This window comes from Trichoderma virens, assembly GCF_000170995.1.
Source record: "Trichoderma virens Gv29-8 chromosome Unknown TRIVIscaffold_2, whole genome shotgun sequence".
Taxonomy (NCBI): Eukaryota; Fungi; Ascomycota; class Sordariomycetes; order Hypocreales; family Hypocreaceae; genus Trichoderma; species Trichoderma virens.
The window spans coordinates 1,300,773-1,327,856 of record NW_014013747.1 but is presented as its reverse complement, the minus strand read 5'-3'; the positions used below and the strand labels follow the sequence as shown (position 1 = coordinate 1,327,856).

The window sequence follows — 27,084 nt, the reverse complement described above, 5'->3', positions numbered from 1 at the left end:
AATGAGTGCATACTGAAGTGATATTCCAGGGCCACTGCCCAGTTGTGTAGTGCAACGTCTTGGGAAATTGCCGTTCTAGTATAAGCCCGCCGGTAATTTGGGTTTCTTGTCGATTGTTTGAAATGTTCTCTGCAAAGAAATCCCAAACAGAAACATCTGATAGAAACACATTTCCGCCTTGATCCAACACCATGTGTTGGATTCCATGAGCCCAGAATGTGGGTGCTTGGTCCAATATTCTGCCACACGAGAGTCAAAAGTCGAGAGAAATTGGCGACATAAGACCATGGGACCATAATTTCCTTGTTGCAATCTCATGAACATTTGCCCAAGTCAACTGACTAAAAGCACCTCAGTGCTCGCAAACACGCGCGCGAAAGGTAACACCAAGTATTCGTGCCTCTCCTCTCTTGATCGCAAATAGACGCAAATATGGCTCACCGACCAAGGTCAGGGAATTTGGCAGCATCTGGAAAAGCACAGCTGCTCAAACGTTTTATCACGGTCGTAGTCTCTCTCACGAGAATGGGCGATCGCGGTAGTCTTGTGCTCGTAGAATGGTTCCTTGAGTACTCAATTTTATCTTGTGAGTTTATCATATTAGTACAATCAGGTTTATCCATGGGAATGAGGGTATTGTTTCTGAAGAGGTAATCATACCTAGCATTGTTTTATGTCTTGTTGGCAATGTAAGGAAGATTTCCTGTTAGTATGGTAATTGGCATGTTGCTCGCATTCGTCTGGATCTTTGTTAATGACGGATTAGCCGGTATATGACAGCAAACATACCATCATGTTCATTATAGAGCCCAACCACACTCGAAATAATTGGGTCCAGAATTTCTCCGTATTGAGAATTCAGAATATGTGAATAGTGTCGTAGTTCGTAAGTAGCCTGCTGTTAGTACCAGGCGGGAGTCAAACCCAGATATAAATTTGCGAGGGGATGTCATGCTAGGATGCCCTAAGCAGGAAGATTCCTGTTCAATTTGCATCTCCCAGCGAGATACTTAGCCGAGGCTGGCGGCACAAACGTAAACGGCCGTCGTTGAAACGCCACCCTCCAGAGTAAGACAGCAATGTGTCATTAATGATCATTATGCGTAGTGATTTCGGCGACATTTGCTTGGGATAAGAGGGGGGAGCGGCAGCGGCAGCGCGGAGCGGGGAGGATATAGGGACAAGAAGAGGCCTAGGGACTACCTTGAGAGCCATGATTCGGCTTGAGATAGACAGGCTGTGTTTGAAGTTCTATACTCCAGTATGTTTATCTTCTTGACGTCTATGCGGATGGTATATCCCAGGGCGCTCTTAGTTATGACGGCGAGTCGTTCATGGCAGATGGGGAATCCAGGTTTCTAGATTCTGACCAGGTCGCAAATGACGATTTCTGCCTGCTGGTTTGGCGACTCGTCTATGTTGCGTACTGACACCAATCTGCGAGGGACTTTTGCTCCTGGGGGCTCTGCAATATCCTTTTCCAGTAGAAGATTTTGTTAGCTGTAGCCGATAATGATTAGGGTTCGACAGGGATGATATGTGTGGCTGAAATCCATGATGTTAGAGGTACAAACCATTCCAATAATGCAGAGACATGTATCAATATGATGTCTCTGGATGAGTAAAAAAGACCTTGGTTGCCTCTTCACAGCCTATGTTGGTGAAGCAAGGCATTTCGGGTCTCAAGATTGCATGACGCTTTGTCTGTAAGTCTGTGTCGTAAGGATGAATGGAAGCGGCAAAGCATTCTTATATTCGGGGCGGCAGTGAGGGTTAATATATTCGAGCAAAGTTGTTTGTAGCCAACCTACATAACAAAGCAAGCAACTACCCGTAGAGTCGGTGAAGTGAATGTTGTCTTGCCCCTATGGTGACGCCACCATTGAGGCTTGTATGCGTCTATCCAGCCCTCGTCATTTAGCAACTTGCAGTGAATTAACAAGAGACACACCGCTTTCTCATCTACCCGACTGACGTGTATAACACTCCATGTGTTGTGAAACAGAAGAAGAGAGAAGCACGCGTCTCGTACTTGTGGTGGAAGAAGATGGAAGCATTAAGTTGAGTCTCCTCTCCTCCAGACCAGATCCAAGGTTCCAGCTTTCAGTAGAAAAGTGCGAAACGATTGATCCAAGTAACTCATGTAATGATGGTAATGCTTTCATTAATACTGAATGTTATTTCATTCTCCATTGCCTTGGCTGTCCTCATGAAATCTCATATGTGTCCTCATATTATCTCTGTCAATGCTGCATGTATCCAATTAATCTTTCGTCAATGCCACAAATTCCCTATACGCCATCCTAAAAACAGTACGCGCATGAATGTTTACAACAACTTCTCTCGCCCTATAGTCCACTTACACCGATCATAGCGTTTCACAGTGCGTCTAGTTGTCTCTAAAGTTCATAGGCCACTTTGGCCGCTGAGCCTCCCATGTCAAGTTTACCCCTTGTTTCCTAGCCAGCCGCCTAATTTTGTCAAAAGACTCTCCCGATATCTGCGTGGCCTCTATAGACTTGAGCTTCACGAATTTCAAGACATCCTCAATCGTGAGGAGGTACTCCGTGACACCAGACACGGATGACCCCAGCTTCACCTCCTCCAATGAGGGAAACTTTTGTAGAAATTTGACCAATGGGTGATCTAATGCATTCACATAAGCTTTGAAGCTAAAGTCATAGATGCCGAGGCATCGAATACTCTCAGCCCCTTCGAGCCACTGGTATTTTTGGATGTGATCCGCACTAGTTTGCCCAGGTGCCTCGTCCAACCTCGGGAGAGGGAAACAAATGTCGAAAGTATAAAGTTTTCCGGATCTTATGGGTGATTCGAACAACCTCTCTGCTATCTGAGGTGACACGACTAGGTTGGAGAGGCGTAAGATCTCCAGATCTTCGTATTGGTATGCATGATCTTGGTGCATGTTGCTGAATATGTCGTTACTTGCCCGTCCATTGTTGTTGTACTGCCAGTTATAATTTATCTCTAAAGCCCTGAGTTTCTTTCCATGATTTAAAGCTGTTACGAGTTGGTACGCCTCAAGGGTAGATGAATCGCTGTGTGCAAGCCAAAGGTTAGTGCCCCTCTCAAACACTTGCGCTCTCGTATCCACAATGGTGAGAGACTTGAGATTGGGAACACAACAGTCGTCAAATTTCTCGCGAATTGAATGACTGCAATCCAGAATGAGATCCTCCAGGTAGAGCTGTTCAAGTTGTGGAGTGCTTTTCAACAAAGCCACCTAATGGACGTCAGTTTATAATTGCAAGAACGGCATTAATTTGAACTGCTTACAACAGATAATACCCATGGCTGTTCTTTGCCCTTGGACAGCTTGAGATGCCTCAACTTAGGCATCATAGGCACCTGCACATCAGTGAACCATTGTCTGGGAACTCCCGAAAGGATTAGGGTCTCTAGATTGGGAACAACTGCCGATAAAAATCTTCTATAAGAGTCGACTGTTTGATTTGGCCCATTGAAACGATGAAATCCCTCAAGATTCAGGTATTTGAGATATTTTGGAGGTCGCGTGAGGTCTACGGCTTCACATGGGTTAATTACTTCCAAGCGTTCCAGTCTTGTTCCTGCGTTCAAGAAGGCGTTGAATTTCCTCCGGTCCAGATATAGTTTTCGAGCATCGGCTATTACAAGCTCCCTAATATTGTTCATTGAGTAGGAGAGTAATTTCTTCAAGGAGTCGAATGAAATGGGTTTCTTGGGTACCGAAGCTCCAGTGAAAAGAAGGGACCTCCAAAGTTGTGCGCATGCAGGCGCCGTTAACGCGTTCTTCCAAGATTTGGAGACTCGCAGACATTGACTGGACAATACAAAACCTGTGGATTAGCATTGGTTAGAATGGATCAAGGGCTCGATTGACACTACCATAGCATTGATAGCTCTAAACGGCCAAAAATATCCAGTATAAGCTCTGGCGGTAGATGAGCTTTTGACATCCAACTAAGACTCGGAAAGTTACTCAAGGGATCAACCTTGGCAAACTTTGATTTGAGGGGAATTCGAGCTTTGTCAAGACGCTTTCTTCTTGTCAGCATAACTTTACTATTGCCTGAGAGCTTCTAATTCGACGCAAATAAACCTACTCGTAAATCTTCTACTTGAAAGTCGCCTCTTTCAAGGAACACCAGAATGCCGTCAGTCAGTACTTTGAGGGAATCTATTGGATTTTCTTGCATCCGCAGAATCTTGCTTGCCCGGAGATAGCCCTTTGCACGGTAAGCGACAAGAACTTGTGATGTGTGTTGAGATTGTTCAGAGGATGCATACTTCGGGCGAACATGGCGCAACGTCCATCATCCTCCGCGCGTCAGCTAGCGCACGACGAAGATCTGGAATCTTTTCAAATGTTCCAGCTCGATAGTTGAGAGCTTGGAGATGGAGGGGGTTGCCACACTCGAGTGCTGGAAACTCGGTAGCTACTTGGTTTGCTTGTGCATTTTGGTCAAACTCCTGTCCCACTGAATCTCTCCGCTTCCTCTTCCTCTTTTCTACCTCACATGGGCAAAGCTTGATGGCCTGGATGTAGTTAGCAGGGCGGCTGCACGAGTTTATGGTGCATGATCGCTGACATCGGTGAAAGAACCAAGGGCCAGTTTGTAATGCCGGGCTACATATTTAGCACGGCCGGCTGAGATGGCTTCTTGCATTGAAAGACCGCCATCAGACGACATGATGATTGCACATGCACTCTAGTTGATTGATTCCGAAAAGTGTCGAGATAACGACGAGGGCCTGTCTGCGTGCTCAAGATAAAATGCTGTGAAGGTAGAGAATAGGATATGATGCTGACTCCAAACAGAAAGTAAATAACATTCAGCTATGCAAAATTGCAGCGCGTCGCTTTGGATGGCTGTAGAGCATCCCGTTTTTAAGACGTTCAAAGATGATGGAAGTGGTAAAGAGACTGAAGTGGACGCGATTCTGCTAACGCGTATTGGAGGATCGGCTATTTTAGAGGTGTCACCCCCACAGCGGCCATTATCCAGATCCGCAGGTCCCAGGTGTATTAGTATACATCACAACAGCCATTAATGTTACCTCACAAAATAAAAAAATATGAAAGAAATTAAAACTGGAAAGAAGCTGAACCTGACCTTTCATTAATTGCATGAGCAAACAAAATCACATTGAGATGATTCGTCTGTATAATTTTATCTGATGATTCACCAGGCATCCGATAACATACCCTACATTGCAGCAGATGACACTATCCCAGGCATCATCTCTGATAGTCACAGGAAAAAAGCAAAATCCAGCCAAGTTTCCTCAAATTGATAGGCAGAATCTATAACTTTTTATGACCCAGGGAAGAATATACCATCTCTATTTGACATCGCCGACCCCATGCTACTGTTTAAGACGAACAACGCCTGCGATGAATCCCCTAACACCATTGCTAATCCAGCACTCTTCGCCATCAACCAAGGAGCTTGCAGGCACAGGTTGCTCGATGGCCAGCCCCCTGTTTTCTATCATTAGCTTGCCCATGGAATACAATCTGCTCTAATCGAAAGCTTGGTAGCTTACCTTTCCAAGGCCCAGCGTCTTGAGGTGCCGTCTTGGCCACCACTTCCAGCTCCCAAGCTGTAGGCCGCAGAAACAGGGGGAGTGACCCATTGTCCATCTCGCCAGAAGTATGGCGTCGTTAAACTTCCCTCCATGATGGATCCGTCATCCTTGTTAATTAATAGGACCTCCCGCTCATCTGTCAGAGCAATGGCAAGCCTCTGGCGGGAAGAATCGTACATCTCCCTCTTTGTCGTCTTGAAATGCGTGTACTCTGACGATGCAGTTTGAGCACCATCGAGCACTATTGCCCAGCAAGGAGCTTTCTTGGGCTCCTGAGGAGTGGACGGAGAGTCAGGAGAAGGCAGTCGCAGAGGAAGTAGATTTTCAATGCCAACCGGAGCGGTGTTGTTCTTTTCGAAACTCATAATGCCTTCGCGGCTGACGACAACCTTGAAGCGGAGCGGAGTCTTTTGGGATGAACCGATGAATTTCTCGGCTGACTTGACCAACGTCTCCAAGCCCTTCTGGCCCGAGAGAAGTTGGACAGCCTTGTCCCACTGCCAATGGGTTGCTGCCCGCAGCATGCGATCGCGGTGATAGTCGAGCATGTAAAAGGGCGACTCATTGGCGGTGTTCCATCCTGCGTAATCGATACCCTTGGAAGCAGCCTCTAATAAAACAGGGTCGTACCGAAGAGACGTAAAGAGGGAAAATTCGTCAGCCATGGTTGCCAATCAATTCATGTACTGCCAATGTGGTGAATGTGGTTGCTCTTGGGTTTATGTTCCTGTTTATGCCCGAGTCTCTGCGTCACACTGTGTCTCTGTTGATATTGCAGATATGTAATGAGTGGATGCGTGTATGGTTAGATGAAGAGACGAGATATGCGAAAGGCGTATGAGGTATGAGTATCAGGTATATAGCTACTAGGTAGATACTCATATATAGGGCGTGTAATCTTATATGAACTTTGAACAGAGATGTTCCGAAAATAGGACTACTAAGTGTATGCATAAAAAAGCAGCTCTCACGAAACGGAACTATGGAGGGGTTCACAGTGCGCGCCCAATCCGCTCCATGTCAAATAGACAGCCACTTAGCGGGCAAATGCAAGAGCTTCACAGGATGAAAGAAGAGACGAATCGGCTTTAGGAATTACCGCGGCATGTTTGCCAGGCTGGGAACTCGGGCACATATGCTAGGTACATACATGAATGCGCAGCACATGTACATCCTTCGCACATGCAGCTTTGGTCATCTTAGTGGCAGCTTCAACTGTAAGTCAGAGCTGACGGCCATCGTGCAGCAGTTGGAGAAGGGCTATTGAATGGAGAATTGGATTGAATGGATCATGGAATATTACAGGCGTGTAAATGGGCCAATGGCTGGATGGACAGATGACCCGAATCAACGGCCACTTATCCGCGACCGGCCGCAGTTTGCCTCTCGCCAGCTGCGATGATATCACCTTACACTGCCCTAGTACCGACTAAGTCGTACCATATCGTATCACGTTAATAGCATGGAACTTCAATATTCGTGTCGAGCCTCGGTATAGAGTATATAGTACCGAGAGACTGGAGGAGATGAAAGGCAAATAAACCAAAGTACAGAGACGGGACGTTGCCTCAGGCATCTCTCCAGGCCGACCCAGTGGTGCGTATGCGAGGTGTTGTTGATTTTTTTTTCTCTCGCAGCGGCTAGAGCTGGTGGAGACAAAAAATAGCAGAGGCGCAGGTCAGTGGGCTGGGATCGAAGTGGGTGGTTTTGCTCTCAATCGTTAGCAGAGAGGTGGGTTAGTAACCGCCCGTGGAAATTTCGACTAGAGAGGATTGAACCTCTGTGCCATCATTTCTCGTTCTTCTGCGCGTGCCCAGCTGCTGCAGCTCTTCCTGCGCCCGACATCATCGACGGCTATCCCAGCAGCATCTGCGTCCGTCGCCTCCATCGCCTCCATCGCCTCCAGACCTGGCAGCGCTCTCTCTTAATCCCGCCCCCAGCATGTCCAACCCGCTGCCGTCAATGCCTCCGGGCGCCATCGCCGTCGACGCGAGCTCTTCCTCTACCTGGGACCGGATATCCTCGTGGGTGTCGGAGAATAAGGCTGTTGTCTACACCATTGCCGGCGTGGCCGTTGTCGTCACGGGCGCTGGAGTTGTTTACTATCTGAATTCCGATTCGGTATGTTTTGCCCATTTCTGCATAGAGGGGTTGTTCTGGAGATGCGATGCTCGATTAGGCATGACGACATATGGATCGCACAGCTGTGCTGCCGTCGTCGCCGAATTGGGTCGGGGGAAAAGAACCCGGATGGCATAGATGAGGAGTTGATTGCGAGAAAAGTGTATCGTATTCTAACCAGAGCCTTTCGCAACAGAAGTCCGATGCATCACCAAAGCTCAGCAAGAAAGAGAGGAGGAAGCGCAAGGAAGCCGAGCGCAAGGCCGCCGACACAAAGGCCTCACAGCCCAAAGCCACCGTCGAAAGCGAATCCGAGCTACCGGAAATCGATGAGAGCTCCGTCCTGCAGTTGGCCCCAGAGGTTCGAGAGCAGTACGCCGCCCGTCTGAAGCAGGCCGGCAACAAGGCATACGGAGATAAGGCATATAACAAGGCCATCGACCTCTACTCCCAGGCCATTCTGTGCAAGCCCGATGCCGTCTTCTACTCCAACCGAGCTGCCTGCTACAGCGCCATGAGCGAGTGGGACAAGGTCGTCGAAGACACCACAGCGGCCATCACCATGGACCCCGACTATGTCAAGGCTATTAACCGTCGCGCCACTGCCTACGAGCACCTGAAGATGTACTCCGAGGCCCTTCTCGACTTCACGGCTTCTTGCATTATCGACAACTTCAAGAGCGAGTCGACTGCTCAAGCTGTTGAGAGGTTGCTCAAGGTCTTCGCCGAGCACAAGGCCAAGGAAGTCATGGCATCCAGACCCGCCAAGCTCCCTAGCCCCATCTTCGTCGGCAACTACCTTCAGAGCTTCCGACAGAAGCCTCGCCCGGCTGCTCTCGACGACTCAGTCGAGCTTCCTCTCGACACCGGCCTCGGACAGCTGCAGCTCGGTTTCCAGGGGCTGGAACAGAAGACAGCCGAAGGATATGAGGAGGCCAGGCAAGCGTTCGAAAAGGCCATTGAGCTGGGCAACCTCGGTGAGCATGAAGCTCTCGCATACAACCTGCGAGGTACCATGCGAACCCTGCTCGGCAACCATGCCGAAGCCACTCAGGACTTTGACAGGAGTATCGAGCTTGACCCCACCATGACCCAGAGCTACATCAAGAGAGCCAGCATCAGCTTGGAGCTGGGCGAGCCTGACAAGGCAGACGCTGAGTTCGCCAAGGCGCTCGAGCAGGACAATGACGATCCCGATGTCTACTACCACCGCGCCCAGGCTCACTTCATCAAGGGTGATCTCGCTAGCGCGCAGAAGGACTATCAGAAGTCTATCGACTTGGACAAGGACTTCATCTTCTCCCACATTCAGCTGGGTGTCACGCAGTACAAGATGGGCTCCATTGCTTCATCCATGGCTACCTTCCGCCGATGCATCAAGAACTTCCCCAAGGTCCCCGACGTCTACAACTACTACGGCGAGCTGTTGCTAGACCAGGGCAACTTCCCTGAGGCCATTGAGAAGTTCGACACCGCCATGGAGATGGAGAAGCAGTCCAAGCCCATGTCCATGAACGTTTTGCCCCTAATCAACAAGGCTCTGGCTCTCTTCCAGTCAAGTTCGGACTTTAAGGAGGCCGAGAAGTTGTGCCAGAAAGCTCTCATTAGTTAGTATCCCCTGCTTCTAAACCCCATTATCCCATAATGCTGACATTATCTGTAGTCGATCCCGAGTGTGACATTGCCGTTGCTACCATGGCACAGCTTTTGTTGCAGCAGAACAAGGTGACGGAGGCGCTCAAGTACTTTGAGCGCGCTGCGGAACTTGCTCGAACCGAGGGCGAGATCGTTAACGCTCTTTCATACGCCGAGGCCACACGAACCCAGGTCAAGGTGACGGAGAAGTACCCCAAGCTGGCAGAAAAGCTAGCAGGCGGTCCAGGCGGTCCTGCCGGCCTGCGTATGCCTTAAACTTGCATCTCACAAAGATGCTAGACGAAAAGGTTTACGCCCCCAAGGTCAAGAAAAAAAATAAAAGAGAAAAAAATGGAGTGAATAAAGATGGGAGGATAGCCCTCGGATACGCACACATGCACACATACAAGCTGTTGCGTGTGACAAGTTATGAACCTAGTGTGCTCATGTAACAACGATGTACATGGCACGAATATTTTATACTGCCGACGATGTGGGAGTTGGGAGGAAACTGATTTTTTTTTTGCTCTTTCGGGCTCGCATTCCCTCTTCCCCCTTCTCTTGGTCCTGCGGCGCAAGGCAAAAAAACAGCAATTAACACCAACACTTTACGGGTATGATTAAGCTCATGATTTAGGGTGTATAAGTAAAGGGGGGAGAGAAGGGGGAAGAATGGGAATGAAAGAAGAACAAAAAAAAAAAAAAAGAAGAAGAGCATGTGAAGGACTGGATAGCCTCAAGGGAGGGAGCGAAGGGAAAAAAAGGGGGCATGAAACGGAGGGGGGAAAAAACTCGCTTGTTAATGCAGAAATGAAACCTCTCTCTGTACATTGATACTATAATGGCATCTTACGTCCTTCGATATGTAATGGTGTCAAGAAGTACCTACTTGATCTTTTGTATTTGTACTTGTATTTTCGTTTGTTTTTGGATCTGTCACCATTCCTTCTCCCATACGATGGAGATGCATTGTATGGAGGGAGGGGATGGATGTATTACTATCACCGCTTGTACAACCGGGAACCAGGCAAAGAGAACTCCTCTCATAAAAGCAAATCCTCATCATTGTCCACTTCATAAAGTTATAAAAAGCCCTATCCTATGTTCATCCGTACCAACCACATGAACTCCCGCCTCCTTCCCTTGCCCGTCCTTCCAAGTCATCAGCATCCGAGAGTTCATGGCATTAAGATTCATCAAATCGGCCTCCCCCAATTTCCACGCGAAATCCGCTTTTCTCCTCGCCGGGTTATTTCATTCTCCCCGTCCTTTTGCCGCTGCAATCGACACTACTTTCCACCCCTCCCCCCTTTCTCCCCAGCGTAGCGTCTCGAAGTAAGAATTAAGATTGTACAAATAGTCGTTCGCTGCGAAGAGGCGTAATGCTCCTCCAGTTGCAGTTGGATACATATTTCATGGTCTAAGAAGAAGAAAAAAGGAAAAAATAATTACGCCCCGTGAGCCATAGAAAGAGGCTCCCCCTGTTTGAAGTTTGAGAAATAAGAAAAAAAAAGAGCAAATAATAATTGGGGCAATGGCCAGATGATGGTCAAGGCCGATTAATGCTTGTTGGTCAAAGCCACACCAAGACCAACGCCGAGAGCAATGGCCAGGGCAATGAGGAAAACAATGAAGGCGCACCACCACTTGAGGCGGCGGGTGCGGCGGGCGTGCTCGATACCCTGGCTGACCTGCTCGTTGCCCTTCTCGATGTTCTGGACTGTGTTCTCGGCGTTTACCTCGGCGGCAACAACTACGTTCTCCTGTTGCTCGACCATAGCAGCAAGTTCCTGGAAAAGGATGGCGAGCTCGGAGAGAGTCTGCTCGATTCGCTGGAGCTCATTGTGGCGAGCGCGCACATTGCCAAGCAGAGAGGCAGCGTGGCCAGTGCGGTTGGTGCGAAGCTGCAAAGAGCTGGGTCAGCATTGCTTACGCTTATACATTCCATAGACAGGCGCGGGATAGGAGTAAACCCGAGCCCTCGGAGAAGGGGGAAACAACTTACAGCAGTCTGGAAAACACCCTCATTGCTCCAGTCGGCCTCTGTGGCCTCTCGCACCTCTTCCTCCGACGCTTCCGGGTTCACGATGCGAAACTGTCTCGCAATCTGCTCTCGGTAGCGCGCCTGGTAGTCACGCTCAATGCTCTGGTACTTGTCGAGCTCGGACTTGAAAAAGGTCTTGAGCGACTCGAGCTGGGTCTTCTTGGTAGTGCGAGAGGCGTCTGTTGTCTTGAGCAGGTCGCGCTCAAGACCCTTGATGCCATCCTTGATGGCGGTGTTGCGGATTTGCGTCTGCGCAACATAGTGCTCCAGCTGCTGGTTCGCATCCTGGTCAGTGGCGCTGAGAGTGCGCTGGTGCAGCTGTCCAATGAAGTCAATGTCGCCAGTCAGCGCCTTGATGTCGTTGCGCAGGCTCTGCACGCGGTTGAGGAAGTCTTGCTGCGACAGGACTGTGGGCCGGGATCCCTGCTCTTGGGAGTAGCCATTGCCAGCAGCGTTGTAGTCCTGCATCTCATAGTTGTTGCTGGTGTTGTACGGCGACGCATTATCGCTCGCATTGGTGGCATATGGGTTTAGCTACCAGGCGCATTCTTTGTTAGCATTCGATCGCCCTTTGCTTTACGCGGATCACGACCGCCCTGCAGCGACGATTTTGCTTACCTGACCATAGCCGCCGCCGTATCCAGACTCCTGGGTAGGGCCTTGCGAATAAGGATTCTGCCCGCTCGACATGGTGGAAGAGCGTCTATTGAACTTTTTTCGCTGGTGGTGGAAGTGTGATGATGATGTTTAGGCGAAGGGCTAGAGTCGGTGCGAAAGCTTGGCTTTGCGGTGTCGCAGTTACGTAGGCAGGTAAGGTAGTGAATAAAGTGTGAAAGCGGAAGAGACGGTCTGGTGCTTGAGGGTTCGAGAAGATGACCAGCACAGAGCTCTAATTGGTGGGGGCTCGCAGTACGAGTACAGAGCAGCAACTCAGAACACAACAGGTGCTGTAGCTATACCGAAGCTGCTTCGGGTGGTGCGGAGGTGGAGGAGGAGAAGAGGTCAGGACGGCAATTTGTTTTGCGCGTCCAAATGCGGAAGATGGCAGAGGCGCACCGCTACTGTACGAGTACGTTAGGTGAAGAAAAGTAAGGCCGAAAAAAAAAATTGATTCTAGTTGTCTAGGTACATGCTGATGTACTGGTAGATGTAACCAGGACCTCAAGGCAAGGGAAGCAGCCCAGAGGACCCCGGGGATGACGTACCGCCGATTGCTAATTCAAGCCGCCTGGGGACTCGGGACTCCGTAGAATGGATTAGAACGAAGCAGCGTATTCAAGGCAAAAACAGAGAGCTTGTGGCTTGTTTTCTGTCTCGCCTTTTACCGGCGACCCGAGGCCAGAATCCGGAGCGTCCTTCATCTAAAAGCAAGCTTCCATGGTTCAGCGTCTTTCGCTGCGGATCAGCGGAGCCTTTGTCAGCGCTGCGCCCAGTGGTTAGCAACTGGCGCCATTACGAAGCCCGCTAAAAGGCCCATTGCCATCACGTTGTTTGACAGCTCCACAAGGCCCTTTGCAGGCCTAATAGAGCAGCTGCAGTGGCCCAAGCGCCCGCCAATCGATGCGCATCAAAGTCATGGCCATGAACCATGCCTGTGTTCCATGGCTTGGGCTTCCCAAATGAGCCAATGGACGGCAGGCTGGAGGATGCGATCATTGCGCGTCAGTAGCCGGAATTAGTGGCTTCGCCCTGCTAACGGATGGGTTTGCGGCACTAAAACATTTTGACCCGTTCGATTCATCGCGGTCACGGCCAGAGAAATAACCTTTTATTCAAAGCTTGCTACAGTATCCATCAACCACCATAAAATCTACGAGAGAATTCGTTTGTAGCTTGCGCAAAGTTGTGCTTCAAGCCGTGCCGTGCTGGACAAGGCGTGCGAAGAGCGGCAGGTCAGATATTTGCAGGATCAGATGATACCAAGTAGTATAGGCAGGGGTCGGTAGCTTCGTATTCTTGCCGGGCGGAGCGGTTACATCACATCCTCTGGTACGTGTATTCTGCATCAATTGATGCATCCTCCAGCTCTACCTAGCCTGCTAGGCTGTTCCATAGTACAGAATCCGTGCAGCTCACGGCTCAGTGCTCTTTACGGATAAATGCTCGCTCACTGGTCGAAATTCACATGCAGCGGCTCTAACATCTTTATTGAAATTGGCCCTATCCTTTCTTCTTTCATACCCGCAAGGTTTGGTACTGTGGCGTCAATTGCTGCCAAACACATACATTTATTACTTGTTTTAAAAATATGAATAAAATTCACCACAAATTGCCCAGTGGTATGTACAATAACCATAAACGTCATTATATACAGCCGTGATCCCAACAGATTGTCTCGAAAAATTCCACCCAACCACCCGCTTGGATTCGTCAATCGCTATTGCGCATACATTAGCCACCACAAACCAATTAGATCTAAGCAACGTCTCTTCGACTCCCTTCCCCATCACAATACTCTAGGCCATGTACAAGTATTGAAACTTTGGAGCCGTCCACGAAGCCTTACGTTGCCATGGTGGCGAAGCACCCTCAACATGATTGCTGACGTTGAATCCAAGTGCCTCCTGGTCGGCTAGCCTGATCTTTAGTTTTTGAAGTCCGTCATAACTGGAAACGCTAGAATCCCAAATCTTCCAGCCACGGGCCGCTTGGTGTTCTAGAAGTAACCTTCAGTATGCAAAGAGAAGAGGTCGAAAACTCGATTTGCCAGATGAAACGCTCCCAGTCGTGAATTAGAGATAGTTCTTCTTCTTCGACGTCCGTGTGTATTGAGACAGATGCCACTCAACATCGCCATCCTTGTTCTCTAATGTTCCGCCACGGATCTCGAATATTCTCATCGTCATTCGAGGGCCAACTTCGGCCAGCTCAACGCTGTCGTAGCCTGTCCGTACGAAAACGTGATGTCTGACTTCAATGCTGTCATCGATGTTTTTAAACGTCACCACGCGGTTACCAATCTTGGTCTTGCTAGTGATTGGCTCTCTGGGAGGGAACAAGTGCTTTAGAACTTTAACGACTCGCTCTCCCAGTCGAGTTGTGAAGCCGTCGAAGATGAGGTGAGGGTATGACTCTGACACAGTTCCTCGAACACTGCCAGGGATATCGTGGCGGAGCACAACGTTGTGCAGGGAGAATGAAACTGTCGGTCCGTGGGGAAAATGCGAAATTGTCAAGGCCGTAGGTGTACCACGATGCTCGTGAAGCAGAAGCATGTCGGATAGACCCGCAGACTGGGCGGATTTGACGAGGTCGGGTAAGATGAGATTACCACGGTTCATGCGGATTGAGGTTGGTAGAAGGAGCCTGATTTCCTTTGCAAAAGCTGATAATCTGGCCGAGGGGTCGCGAGAAGTGGTTACGAGAACTCGAGGGTCGACGATGCCAGACAGTTGCGCATACTCGTCATCCAAGTCCAACTGCTCATTCGTAGTAAGATCCCGCGATTCGTCATATTGATAATCTTTCCTCAGTGACTTGTCATTGGCGATTGTTGGATCCAATGGCTTTCCCGAAGCGAGAGAGGCTCTCAGCTTAGCTCTTTTCTCGCTGATTTCAGCATCCCGCAGAAGAACCGCTCGTCGGTAGAGGTAATCACGCCTCTGGCGTGCTTGTTTGCGCTGCGATCATCCAGTTAGTAACTCTCACATCCCCTTTCAATATCCACAGGGCATTCAGATCAACGTACAATCATATTGGATGCTCAACCTCTTGCTGAACAAGTCTAACTGCTGGCTGTCAAGGCTGGCGCGAAAACAGTCAAAAAAAGTTGGCTTATCAGTTTTGCCGAATCTCGAGCTTATCGATAAGCCGCCCGCCTTATCACGTGGGCGCATATTATCCATCCCACCAAAGCCAAAGCCTAGCAATCCCTGGTGCCAGGGTCCGTCTAGCCGCTTCCACTTCTTGATAATAGATCCAGGCTGTTCAGTGCAGAAAAACACTTTCTGGCTTTTGGATCGACTCTCTCTCACCGACTGATACTTTGCCTGAAAAACTAGACTCGGAACTCGCATAGTCTAGTCGCCATCTTTTTTGCGTCTTCTTTTTCTGTCCCCCCGCCCGGTGTCTGCGGCGATGATGTGAGGCCGCTGACGAGAATCACGAATCCCTTCCCTTGAACTATCCGCGCCGAAGCTTGTCGCAGCGGATTTTTCCAGATCCTCAGAATTTATACTTTCCAGGTAGCTTTCCCCCTTGGATCCTTTAGTGTATATTTGCTTGAGCGTCCCTCCTCCTTGTTGTGTTGCCACTCTTTCTCCCTCCCCTCTTGTGTCACGACTCCTAACAAATTCACTCTCGCCCGCTTCGAGGCTGACTTATCACCATCTCAGCACCGTACGGCGCACCTGCCCTACTCACCGATACAACATGGAGGGCGCGTTCACCCACGTGGGCAATCACCTCATCTCCGACTCAGCTGCGGCCATCAAGGCTGGCGCTGATGACCTGTCGGCGCTCGACCCTGACGAGGCTCTCCTTTACGGCAAATATGGCGGCCAAAGTGGCCGGCGCCGAGCCGACGACGACGACAACCAGACGGAGGCATTTGAGGAGGACGATAACGACAGTCTCAATAGCGTCCCCATTGACCAAATGATGGGCATGAAATTGAAACACCCCGAGGAGGAGAAGGAACTCCCACCTCATGCATGCGCGTGAGCAATAACATGCGGTTCGTGGTTGATACAAGCTAACATGGCGTGGAAAGATACTGTGGCATTCACTCTCCGGCCTGCGTCGTCAAGTGCCTTACGTGCAACAAATGGTTTTGCAGCGCTCGTGGCAGTGGCTCCTCAACCCATATCGTCAACCACTTGGTTCGCGCACGACACAAGGAAGTGCAGCTCCACCCCGAATCGACTCTCGGAGATACTGTGTTGGAGTGCTATAGCTGTGGAACAAAAAATGCCTTCATTCTTGGATTTATCCCCGCGAAATCTGACGCCGTGGTCGTCTTGCTATGCCGCCAACCTTGCGCCGCCGCCAATTCGAACAAGGACATGAACTGGGACACCTCGCGATGGGAACCCCTCATCGAGGAACGGGCATTTTTGCCGTGGCTAGTGAACCCTCCATCTGATGCTGAGCAGCTGCGTGCTCGCCACCTGACGATGAACACGATTGCCAAGCTCGAAGAAATGTGGAAGCAGGAGCCCGATGCGACCATCCAGGACTTGGAGAAGGCCTCCAACATCGACGACGATCCTCTCCCCGTCCAGTTGACCTATGACGATCCCTACCACTATCAAAATATTTTTGGTCCCCTTGTGAAAATGGAATCTGACTATGATAAAAAGCTCAAGGAAGCACAGTCAGAAGATGGCTTGACCGTTCGCTGGGATTACGCTCTCAACAACAAGCACATTGCTAGCTTTAACCTACAGAAAATCGAATCGGGCGATGTCAAACTCGCAGTCGGCGATGAGATGCGACTGCGCTACACTGGCGAGCTCCGCGAGGAGTGGGAGGGAGTTGGATATGTCATCAAGATCCCAAACAGCCAGTCCGACGAGGTTTGCCTTGAACTCCGCAAGACTGGCAACGATAAACTGGTCCCTATCGACCTCTCTCATAACTTCTCGGCCGACTACGTTTGGAAGGCCACCTCATACGACCGCATGCAACTGGCCATGAAGACGTTTGCTGTTGATGACATGAGTGTTTCGGGATACATTTTCCACATCTTGCTCGGCCATATCTGTCAGCCGCCCCCGATGAAAGTCACGCTGCCTAAGAAGTGGTCTGCCCCTGGACTGCCTGATCTGAACCAAGGCCAAGTGGATGCAATTAGAGCTGTTCTGCAGAAGCCTCTCAGTCTCATCCAAGGCCCCCCGGGAACCGGAAAGACTGTCACGTCTGCCACCATCATCTATCACCTTGCCAAGATGAGCGGCAGCCAAGTCCTCGTTTGCGCCCCGTCCAACGTTGCCGTAGACCAGCTCTGTGAGCGTGTGCACCGCACAGGTCTCAAGGTGGTTCGACTTACGGCCAAGTCGAGGGAGGACGTGGAGTCATCTGTCAGCTTCCTGGCTCTGCACGAGCAGGTCCGCATGTCTGAGCACAACAGTGAGCTAGTGAAGCTATCGCAACTGAAGGTCGAAGTCGGAGAACTTTCGAGCCAGGATGAAAAGAAGCTGAGACAGCTCACCAAGGCTGCCGAACGAGAGATCTTGAGCAACGCGGATGTCATTTGCTGCACCTGCGTTGGTGCGGGCGACCCACGACTTTCCAAGATGAAGTTCCGAAATGTCCTGATTGATGAGTCTACACAGTCGGCTGAGCCGGAATGCATGATTCCCCTCGTTCTCGGATGCAAGCAAGTCGTCCTGGTGGGAGATCATAAGCAGCTGGGCCCCGTCATTATGAACAAGAAGGCGGCCAAGGCCGGCCTCAACAGGTCTCTTTTTGAACGGTTGATCAACTTGAAAATCAACCCAATTCCGCTAAAGACGCAGTACCGAATGCACCCATGCCTTTCAGAGTTTCCTTCCAACATGTTTTATGACGGCACCCTCCAGAATGGTATTACCCATGAGCAACGAGTTCGAAAGGACGTCGACTTCCCCTGGCCCGTGACCGAGATGCCCATGATGTTCTGGTCCAACATTGGCCACGAGGAAATCTCCACCTCTGGTACTTCGTACCTGAACAGAACGGAAGCATCAAATGTGGAGAAGACGGTGACACGTTTCTTCAAGGCTGGTGTGAAGCCGTCCGAAATTGGAGTCATTACACCATACGAGGGCCAGCGCAGCTACATTGTTTCAACCATGCAGAACTCCGGCACGTACAAGAAGGAACTGTACAAGGATGTAGAGGTGGCATCGGTGGATGCGTTCCAAGGCCGTGAAAAGGACTTTATTGTCCTGTCCTGTGTCCGATCCAATGACAACCAAGGCATCGGATTCTTGTCGGACCCTCGCCGTCTCAATGTCGCTCTCACCCGAGCCAAGTATGGTCTCGTCATTCTCGGCAACCCCAAGGTTCTCTCCAAGCATGAGCTGTGGCACAACCTCCTTGCTCATTTCAAGGATCGCAAGTGCTTCGTGGAGGGACCCCTTACCAACCTGCAAGCATGCCTGTTGCAGTTTAGCCGCCCAAGAGTGAGCTATCGCCAGAAGAACAGCCAGCCATCGCAGTACCCGGGTCCCAGGCAGCAAAATGGCCGGCTCAACGGTGGTCCTCCTGGTCGCGACTTTGACGCGGGCTCCATCGTTTCCTACATCCCAGACGACGTGTCGTCCATTCAGGGCTCAGCTTTTGGAGGCGCTGCGCTCAACTCGGCTTTCCCACCAATGTTCTCTAGCTTTGCGCCTGAGCAATGGCCCGGGCTGCCTGGAGTGTCGGCGCCGGGACGAGGACATAAGGGTCGCAACCGAGCGCCTGAAAGTGTTGCCGGCGAAAGTGTGGCCAACTCTGAGCTGACGGATGCCTCAGCCAGCGTCATTGGTGCCAAGGGGATTGGCCAGGGCGGCGTCAGTTTAGGGGCTGGGTTGCACGATGTTGTGACTGGAATGCGAGCAGTCTCGTATAGCCAGAGCGACCGACTGAAGCATTACGTGGAAAGCAGCGGCCGTATGAACCTTGGCAGTGGCTATGGGCGCCGCTACGACGACGACGAGAAGAGCATCAGCACTGCCTTCCACAGCCAAATTGGCGGCGGATACGATTGAGTGACAGGCGCAAGGCTCTCAAAAAAGCATTACTGCACAAGCAGGCGATGACAATAGGAATATCCTTCAAGGGCTCTACAGTAAGAGCATAGCTTCCGCGGGACTCATCAAAAACGTGATGGCTACAACAGCCGCTCCGCCGAAACGGTCGTGGGACAACGAAAAGTCCAACAGACTAGGGTGAATACGAGCACTTCGTTCCTGGCGATTCAGCTCATAGCTGTGGATGCGTATCGTAGCTGAAACTAGTTCACCGTCGAGATGAGCAGGGTTTTGTGGTCAAGCTTGTCGAGATAAACTGCTTGACACTCGTCCTGTACGGGGAGTTGGCAATGATAAATACTGCGATTGCTCTTTCAAGATATGCGACGAGCAGGTAGGGGAGGAACAACAATGGCTTGAGATGGTAGGATGAGAATTCTTTGTTTTATTTGGTGAAGATGGGAGATGATATTGAGGGCAGGCTGTCTTAAAGAAGGGCTCGATATTGGCAACTCGCTACCTATAAGAGGTGCTGCTGAACCTGAACCCTCTTGCAAGTTTGCAGGCTGCTTGTCCGTTATTGGTTGAGAAGATGCAAGTTGATCTTTTAATGCCAACTATAGTCACTCTTTAGCTTAGAAGTAGATGAAAAATAACCGTCATTCTTTGAATCCTGGCGCTTTGATCAAATGAAGATGCGGCATGGCACGCTACCGGTTACCCAAGCGGTACTAGCACCTGAGCGCCGATTGGTGCTAGTTTGGAGGCGCTGCGAATAAGAGACAGTCAGTGGTGATGTTAAACGCCGAATATGCAGGTACATGCAGTCAAGTCGTATTACAGTAGGTACGGAGTAGTGGTGAGAAAGGGGGTCCAGGGATACGGGCTTACAGTATTGGCGGATCTCCGCAGTCTATGTCTTTGAGTATAGACCTAAGCTCGTCATAAGTATCAATACTGTAGGGCAATTACTATGATTTTGGAAAACATTAGCACCATAGGTAGGCATGGAGCCCAGATTAACCCTGGAGGTGTGGTATGAATTCACGTTTACGAGTACCTGCTGAGGCACTAACTAATTTGACACGACGCCCGTCAGTTGATTGACATGGAAGTTGAGTTTACTATTCCACAGTGGTTGGTTTAGCACAGCAGTTAATTGCCCTGCACCCCTACTCTACTTAGTCTAGTCTGGGCACTGGAGGGAAGAGGCAAAGCACAAATTCCCCTCCAGACTATTTACTATACACCAACCAATCAAGCGCAACGGCTCAACCTCCACGGATCTAACAGCGCGGAGCTTTGCTATTTCGGGGCTTAGCCAGCAGGTGCCCTAGCGGTGTTGTCGGGGTCTTCGGAACGGGGCGAGAGCGAAGCAAAAGAACGGGGGAGGAAAACCGAGTTCTTTTTGGGGGGAGGGTCAAGGACATGGGAAGAAGTGGTGGACGGGTAATGGGATTTTTGCCAAGGGCGGCGAGGAATAGGAGTGACTGCGGCTTTTGGGCATTTGACTGACACCTTTGCCAAGTGATAAGAACACGGTACTAATACTAATAGGAAGACAACTTACAGCATACTGTAGGCGCCCTGGTGGATTATTACTAAGGACGGGCTGGATCCTACTGCAACTGTCCGTTGGGCAGCTGAAGCTGAAGCTGAACTTGAACTGCAACTTCTCTCTAGGCTAGGTTCTCCAGGGGCCTCCTGTTTAGCTGTTTAGGGGACTTTTTGCCAAGACGGGCTGCCAAGGCAAAAAACCACCGCAGTTCCCGCCCAATTAGCTCTGCTTACCTGCTGCCCCTTGTTGCCGTCCGTGGTTGTTGATTCTTTATTCCTTTTGATTCACGGTGCTTTGTTGGTTGCTGCATCTCTTTTGTTTTTTGGTCTCGCTGTTATTTCTTCTGCATCTGTCTGTCGGTCTTTGTAATCCACGCTCTCGATTGCTCTTCGTATATCCCTCCTCCTTCGGCCTTCTCGGGACGCACCGAATTTTGGAACCATTTGCGGCATTGTATAAAAACCATGTGCTCACCGTAACCTCACAAAAGCCGCCATGTTGAACCAGATCCAGGGCCGAGTCCCCCGCCGCTATGTTGCGCTCGTGGTCTTCTTTGCCTTTGTCGCCCTCTTCCTCTGGCGTGGCTTTGATGTCGTGCCTCGGCCGTCCACAGTCGGCAGATTCAAGTATGTGCCCAGCAGCTATGACTGGAGCAAGGCCAAGGTCTATCACCCCGTCAAGGGCATGAAGGGGCTTCCGCAGGGCACACCCGTGACCTTTCCCAAGGTGCAGCTGAGGAAGCATTCGGAGACTGAAGACGCCACTTCCAACGCTCGCAAACAGGCTGTCAAGAAGGCCTTCATCAAGAGTTGGGAGGCGTACAAGACCCATGCGTGGGGCATGGACCAGTTGCAGCCGCTCTCTGGTAACGGAAAGGAAACATTCAGCGGGTGGTCAGCCCAGATAGTGGATGCGTTGGATACCTTGTGGATCATGGATCTCAAGGAAGACTTCTTCCTGGCCGTCAAAGAAGTGGCGGTGATTGACTGGGCCACGACCAAGGACAGCAATACTATCAACCTGTTCGAGGTGACTATTCGATATCTTGGCGGGTTGCTGGCTGCCTATGATCTCTCCCAGGAGCCTGTCTTGCGCGCAAAGGCCATTGAGCTTGGTGATGCACTTTATGCCACCTTTGATACTCCGAACCGTCTGCCATCACACTGGCTTGACTACAGCAAGGCCAAGAAGGGTGAGCAGACAGCCGATGACAGCATGTCGGGAGCTGCTGGTGGCACCCTCTGCATGGAATTCACCCGTCTGTCACAGATCACGGGCGATCCCAAGTATTACGACGCCACGGAGCGCATCAAGCAGTTCTATTACCGCTTCCAGAACGAGACGTCCCTCCCCGGACTCTGGCCAGTGACCATGAACTTCCGCGATGAGCAGATAATTGAGACTCGATACACCATCGGAGCCGGCGCCGATTCCATGTATGAATATCTGGTCAAGATGCCCGTTCTTTTGGGAGGACTGGACCCCCAATACCCCGAAATGGCGATCAAGGCGCTCGATACCGCTAGGGATCACCTGCTGTATCGTCCCATGACTCCAAAAGACGAAAACATTCTCATGGCTGGAAATGCACTGGTGGACCATGGCAATATTCAGCGATTTTATGAGATGCAGCATTTGACTTGCTTCGCAGGCGGCATGTATGCAATGGCTGGCAAGCTGTACAAGCGAGACGACTATGTCGATATAGGATCCCGCCTCTCTTCCGGTTGCGTCTGGGCATATAACTCTTTCGCCTCTGGCATCATGCCCGAGGCGGCAGATCTGGCGGGCTGCAAGAGCCTCGACGGACCATGCCCATACGACGAGACTCTTGCGCCGCTGAGTCATGACCCGAGGATCCCTCCCGGCTTCTTGGACATCAAAAGTAGACACTATCTCTTGCGGCCCGAAGCCATTGAGAGCGTGTTTTACATGTACCGCATTACCGGAGACCAGGTTTGGAGGGATACAGCATGGCAGCTGTGGGAGAACATTATCAGAGAGACGGAGACGGAGCTGGCGTTTGCCATTGTCGAAGACGTTACGGTGAGCAGGGGCACCAACGGCGACGTCATGGAGGTGAGTTTTCCAACGAAACAGAAAGGATAAAGCAGGTCAACGGGCAATTGCTAACTTGTTTAGACATTTTGGCTGGCTGAAACGCTCAAGTACTTTTACTTGATTTTCGACGATGAAAGTGTGATCGACTTGGATGAGTGGGTGTTTAACACGGAGGCGCATCCGTTCAAGCGGCCGAGAGTCTGAGGACGGCGTTCAAAGGCATGTCTGGTGATTTATATGCGTATAGGTGATGAGGAAGCAATCTAGGAAACAATCTGAGACGAGGATTATAGGGGTAAAAAGTGTGGGATACAGTATAGATCGGCGCAGGGATGCATGTGACTGACTGCCTGGGCCAAGATGTCCATCCCAACGAAGCACAGTGAGGATGTTTGGATTTACAAGACATGTTTTTAAGCGAATTGGCTCATATCTCAGTCTGCATTTAATATAGAGGTTATTTAACTTATGTCATCATAGCTGTAATATGTAATGTCTCGTTGATACTTCTGCTGTGTTTCTGATAGCCTACCATAGTACTAAGGTATCCATCTACCCCGCTACCAACACTAACCCCCCAGCATTGCATATGCAGACCCGCCAAAGGGCAATTGGATCGATTACATCACTCCGCGCAGCCAAGTCAAGCAACTCTCTTATCTCTACTATTAGAATATCACAATCAACCGCCACTCACAATCTCGCCCTCTTCCTCTCAACTCCCTCGTCTCTTCCAACGGTATGAGGATACGCAAGGCATGCCACCCCTCCCGCGCACTCTCGCCACCGTCTCCTGTCTTTTTGCGCAATCGACATCACGGAGTTGCGTGACCGGCGAATCTGCTGTCAAGGCGTACGGGCGATACCGGCTCGGTGCGGCTCCGGGTTCGACTTCGACTTGGACTGGGCGATTGCGGCGCTGTTGTGATGGCGGCAGGAGAGGGTTCCATGCGTCGAGGGAGCTTGCGAGGAGCAGCTTCGAGGGGAAGAACCACTATGAACGGCTGAAGGTATCACCGGATGCGTCTCCGGCCGAGATTAAAAAGTACGATGGCACTTTGAATTCAGCAGTCCAGGTCTCTGATTGCTAACACTTGTTTTCCAAATGTTGATAGATCCTTCTACGCACTCTCCAAAGCCCACCACCCTGACGCAAACCGCTCCGATCCCCACGCTGCCCACAACTTTTCTCTCATCTCCGAGTCTTACACCGTTCTGTCCGATGCCTCTCGCCGCGCCACCTACGACCGCGACGTATTGCGCCTCCACGAGCACCACCACCATGCTCACCACCACCACGGCTCATATCACAGCACCAATCCCGCCGGCGGCCGCCCTCCCTCCGGTCTGAGTCGCCGCAGAGGAACCTTCCGCGGCCCCCCACCAAGCTTCTACCGCAGTGGCGGCTGGGGCGCCCACGCCGACAAACGCCACCAGGCACACGAGGAGTCGACGGGCGGCGCAGCTTCGGGCTCAGCAGCTTCTGGGACGGACCGCGCCAATCCCTGGAACACCAGCGCCTTTCACCACACGCATCATTACGGCGGCATGGGCCCCGGGTCTGACCCTCTGCATTTCCGGGACCAGCACGTGCCGCATTTCGACAAGGAGGGCCATACGCGGACGCATGAGCGGCAGGACCACCGGCGATGGCAGCGCCAGAAGCGGGCCGTGGGGGACGACGGCATTGAGTTTGAGCCGCAGACGAGCTTGGCTGGGCACTTTATAATCGTGGCGGCGATCCTGGCGGCAACGTTTCTTGCGCCGGCGATATATCTGCAGTTTATGCGGCTGGGGAGGCAGAAGAAGGAGAAGGAAGCGTGACAAGATGGCGCCTGGAGTGGGACAGAGATGGCAGAGCTGGGACTCTGACTGTACAAATAGAGCGGATTTACATAGATAGACGTGATGGGGGCTTGGGGCTAATAATGCCTGTTCTGACGTTATGACAACTGATTCGAATCAAGATTGTTGATTTAGAATTCAACTCGGTTTGCTAGTAAAGGTTGCTGCCATTCCTTACTAGGTGATAGCCCTGTTTGTAGATGAGAAGAATATGATGTTAAGATAATGCACAGTAAGGAATCGCTATTTCATCTCATCATTCACGAAGTCATTGCGCATTAAAGTACATATACGACTGCGGTACGGAGAACGAGCGTATGCTAATATACAGATATTTGCAGCCATGCTTTTAAACACCAAAGAGAGAAGGGGGGGAAAGAAAAGAAGACATCACAAACATAAACATAACATCGACCAGCAGACAGACAGACAGACAGCAACCGTGTTTGTTCACTTGCGCAAAATATTCTTTATTCTTTTTTTGGTTGTTCAATACCCGGTTGCTCGGAAAGAGAAAAAGGCATCTATCTACCACCCGAGATCAAATCGTAAGAAGTCCCTCTTTTCGTTTTATTTTTCAAAAACTTCCAAAGGGGGGGGCTTCTGAATGGAGACGCAGTTGCGCAAAAAGCAACCAAGCCAACCTCGTTCACTGACATCTCATACGCACAACGTATGCATATGGGATGTTAATGACGACAGGGTAGTACTAAGGGGTTTCCGAGGCTTAACCCTCGAAGGTGAAGCTGGCACCGAGCTTGTGGGTAGCCTGGTCGAGCTTCTGGGTATCGAAAGAGCCACCAAGACCCAGGGTGACACCCTCACGGAGGAGGACGTTGTAGGCAAGGGCGGCAATACCACGGTCGTTGATCTTGACCTATTGATTCGAAGGAAAAACAAAAATGGTAAGCAAAAAGTGTCCAAAAAGAGTGATATTGCAGTGAAGAAGGAAGAGACAAACCTTGGCGAAGGAGACGGGGTCAATGCGGTACTTGCTGGCGACCTCGAGGCCGACAGTGTTGCTGGTCTTGGAGTTCCAGGTGGCCTTGGCACCGGCCTCAACCTGGCTGTTGACCTTGTGGTAGTAGGAAGCGGCGAAGACGCTCAGGTTGTCGGTGGCGGTGATGGCAGCGCTGTACTGGGGGGCGACGTAGCCGACGGCGGCGCTGTAGCCGGTCAGGGCAGCCTTGTTGACATCATAGCCAGCGCTGGCACCGGCCAGGAAGCCCTCGTGGCCGACGACGGCATCGACGTTGGCGGTGGGGCCCTTGAGGAGGTCGAAGAAGGCACGGCCGTGGAAGCCGGGCTGCTTGAAGAGCAGGTTGAACTTGGCGCCCTTGGCGGAGCTGGCGGGCAGGAAGTTGAAGAGACCCTCGAGCTTGAGGCCCTTGGCCAGGGAGTCGCTGACCTCAATCTTGGTGTCGAGGGCGTTGGCGGTGTTCCAGGTCTGGGTCAGGGTCAGGCCTGTAGACGCCGAGGAGCGTTAGCAAAAGTTCAATGGCTGGCCAGAAATTGCATCCGGAGCAAACGAGGCTCGAAAAGCGCGCTCTAAAGGGGGGAGCCAGTGTGTCTCAGTCTTTTGGGGACTGGTGGGATGTCGTACCAGTAGGCTTGTCGGTGTATTTTCCCTCAATCTATATAATGGCAATGGCCGGGTCAGTCTTGAATTGTTTCTACGCCCCGCGACATGCGCGGACACATCGTGGTGGGGGAGGGGGAGACAAAGAGAAGACAGGAGAAAAGACTTGGCGGGTGGAGCAAAACTCACAGCAGCAGAGGTGGCCTTCTCGTGGCTGGACTTGCCGGTCACCTTGAAGGCAACGCCATTGGGGGCAGTGTCCTTGAACTCGAAGGTGGTGGCGGACAGGTGGTAGAAGTCCTTGTTGAGGAGCTATATGGCGCAAAGCAGGTCAGCCGCGTTCGTTGCTATGCTCTCGAGCTCTAGCCGAGGGGCAAACAAAGCCGAAGCGGGAGCAGGAGCAGGAAAACTCTGGAAAGGAACGCATACGTCGTTGGCCGGCTTGGCAATGTCGGAGAAGGCGGGGATAGACATTTTGGCGGTTTGGGAGAGGAGAGAAGAGAGGATTCAGAGATGAGCTTCAGACGAGGTGAAAGGGAGGATGATTGCGGTGTGCTAATAGGATCAACCAGAAAGGAAGAGGTTCTAGCTGGAGGTTGGAGGCGAGGGAAAATGTTTTGGGCACAGCCAGGGCCGCTGATTGGCCGGCCAGTTGGTTGGGGGAAGACGAGAAGAGCGTCGGCTGATGTCGGGCCGGGCGTTTGGCGGACGACCAGGGCCTAAACTCAATTGGGGCGTGTACTGTGGCCACGTGGGGGAGCCGTGATGGTTTTTATGGCTGTTTGACGCCGTTGCATGATATCATGATACCTTTGGGGAGGTTCAATTCATGCCTGAACCGCGCCGTCTCTCCAAGTACTGGACTAATATCTATTTGCTGTTTATGCTGTACCGGTGAGAGCCTCGTCGAGGTCAATGCCTCTCTTGTCTCATGTTGTCGACGCGGGGCAAGCTGCTGCTCCTAATAGACTACTAAACAATGGTCCCTTGT

The 27,084-nt window shown here is 51.1% G+C and overlaps 9 protein-coding genes across 9 annotated transcripts; 4 read left to right on the top strand and 5 right to left on the bottom strand.

The window, feature by feature from the left end:
• Positions 1-2,389: 2,389 nt before the first annotated feature.
• TRIVIDRAFT_35214 (uncharacterized protein) lies at positions 2,390-4,703 on the bottom strand (the record flags this gene model as incomplete). Its single annotated transcript, XM_014105059.1, has 6 exons — positions 2,390-3,244; positions 3,298-3,823; positions 3,889-4,040; positions 4,107-4,229; positions 4,291-4,539; positions 4,593-4,703. Coding segments are annotated over 6 exons (2,016 nt in total), but the record flags the coding sequence as incomplete, so codon positions are not given.
• A 667-nt stretch (positions 4,704-5,370) lies between these two features.
• Positions 5,371-6,257, bottom strand: TRIVIDRAFT_63642 (uncharacterized protein; the record flags this gene model as incomplete). Its single annotated transcript, XM_014105058.1, has 2 exons — positions 5,371-5,485; positions 5,551-6,257. The coding sequence occupies 2 exons, from the start codon at positions 6,255-6,257 to the stop codon at positions 5,371-5,373; spliced, it is 822 nt and encodes a 273-aa protein (XP_013960533.1).
• Positions 6,258-7,554: 1,297 nt separating this feature from the next.
• TRIVIDRAFT_86350 (uncharacterized protein) lies at positions 7,555-10,039 on the top strand (the record flags this gene model as incomplete). Its single annotated transcript, XM_014105057.1, has 3 exons — positions 7,555-7,713; positions 7,910-9,320; positions 9,377-10,039. 3 exons carry the CDS (start codon positions 7,555-7,557, stop codon positions 9,622-9,624), a joined length of 1,818 nt encoding a protein of 605 aa, XP_013960532.1.
• Positions 10,040-10,395: 356 nt separating this feature from the next.
• TRIVIDRAFT_229322 (uncharacterized protein) lies at positions 10,396-12,704 on the bottom strand (the record flags this gene model as incomplete). The annotated part of the gene is made up of 3 exons (XM_014105056.1): positions 10,396-11,252; positions 11,354-11,926; positions 12,011-12,704. 3 exons carry the CDS (start codon positions 12,080-12,082, stop codon positions 10,908-10,910), a joined length of 990 nt encoding a protein of 329 aa, XP_013960531.1.
• Positions 12,705-13,587: 883 nt separating this feature from the next.
• On the bottom strand, positions 13,588-15,106 carry TRIVIDRAFT_73680 (uncharacterized protein; the record flags this gene model as incomplete). Its single annotated transcript, XM_014105055.1, has 2 exons — positions 13,588-15,012; positions 15,081-15,106. The coding sequence occupies 2 exons, from the start codon at positions 15,084-15,086 to the stop codon at positions 14,125-14,127; spliced, it is 894 nt and encodes a 297-aa protein (XP_013960530.1).
• Positions 15,107-15,763: 657 nt separating this feature from the next.
• TRIVIDRAFT_218486 (uncharacterized protein) lies at positions 15,764-19,068 on the top strand (the record flags this gene model as incomplete). Its single annotated transcript, XM_014105054.1, has 2 exons — positions 15,764-16,050; positions 16,104-19,068. The coding sequence occupies 2 exons, from the start codon at positions 15,764-15,766 to the stop codon at positions 19,066-19,068; spliced, it is 3,252 nt and encodes a 1,083-aa protein (XP_013960529.1).
• A 2,035-nt stretch (positions 19,069-21,103) lies between these two features.
• Positions 21,104-22,966, top strand: TRIVIDRAFT_86342 (glycoside hydrolase family 47 protein; the record flags this gene model as incomplete). The annotated part of the gene is made up of 2 exons (XM_014105439.1): positions 21,104-22,687; positions 22,751-22,966. 2 exons carry the CDS (start codon positions 21,104-21,106, stop codon positions 22,871-22,873), a joined length of 1,707 nt encoding a protein of 568 aa, XP_013960914.1.
• Positions 22,967-23,427: 461 nt separating this feature from the next.
• Positions 23,428-24,493, top strand: TRIVIDRAFT_35249 (uncharacterized protein; the record flags this gene model as incomplete). The annotated part of the gene is made up of 2 exons (XM_014105053.1): positions 23,428-23,714; positions 23,785-24,493. 2 exons carry the CDS (start codon positions 23,428-23,430, stop codon positions 24,491-24,493), a joined length of 996 nt encoding a protein of 331 aa, XP_013960528.1.
• Positions 24,494-24,752: 259 nt separating this feature from the next.
• On the bottom strand, positions 24,753-26,665 carry TRIVIDRAFT_111054 (uncharacterized protein; the record flags this gene model as incomplete). The annotated part of the gene is made up of 5 exons (XM_014105052.1): positions 24,753-25,391; positions 25,476-25,978; positions 26,118-26,148; positions 26,283-26,405; positions 26,523-26,665. 5 exons carry the CDS (start codon positions 26,565-26,567, stop codon positions 25,242-25,244), a joined length of 852 nt encoding a protein of 283 aa, XP_013960527.1.
• Between the last annotated feature and the right edge of the window lie 419 nt (positions 26,666-27,084).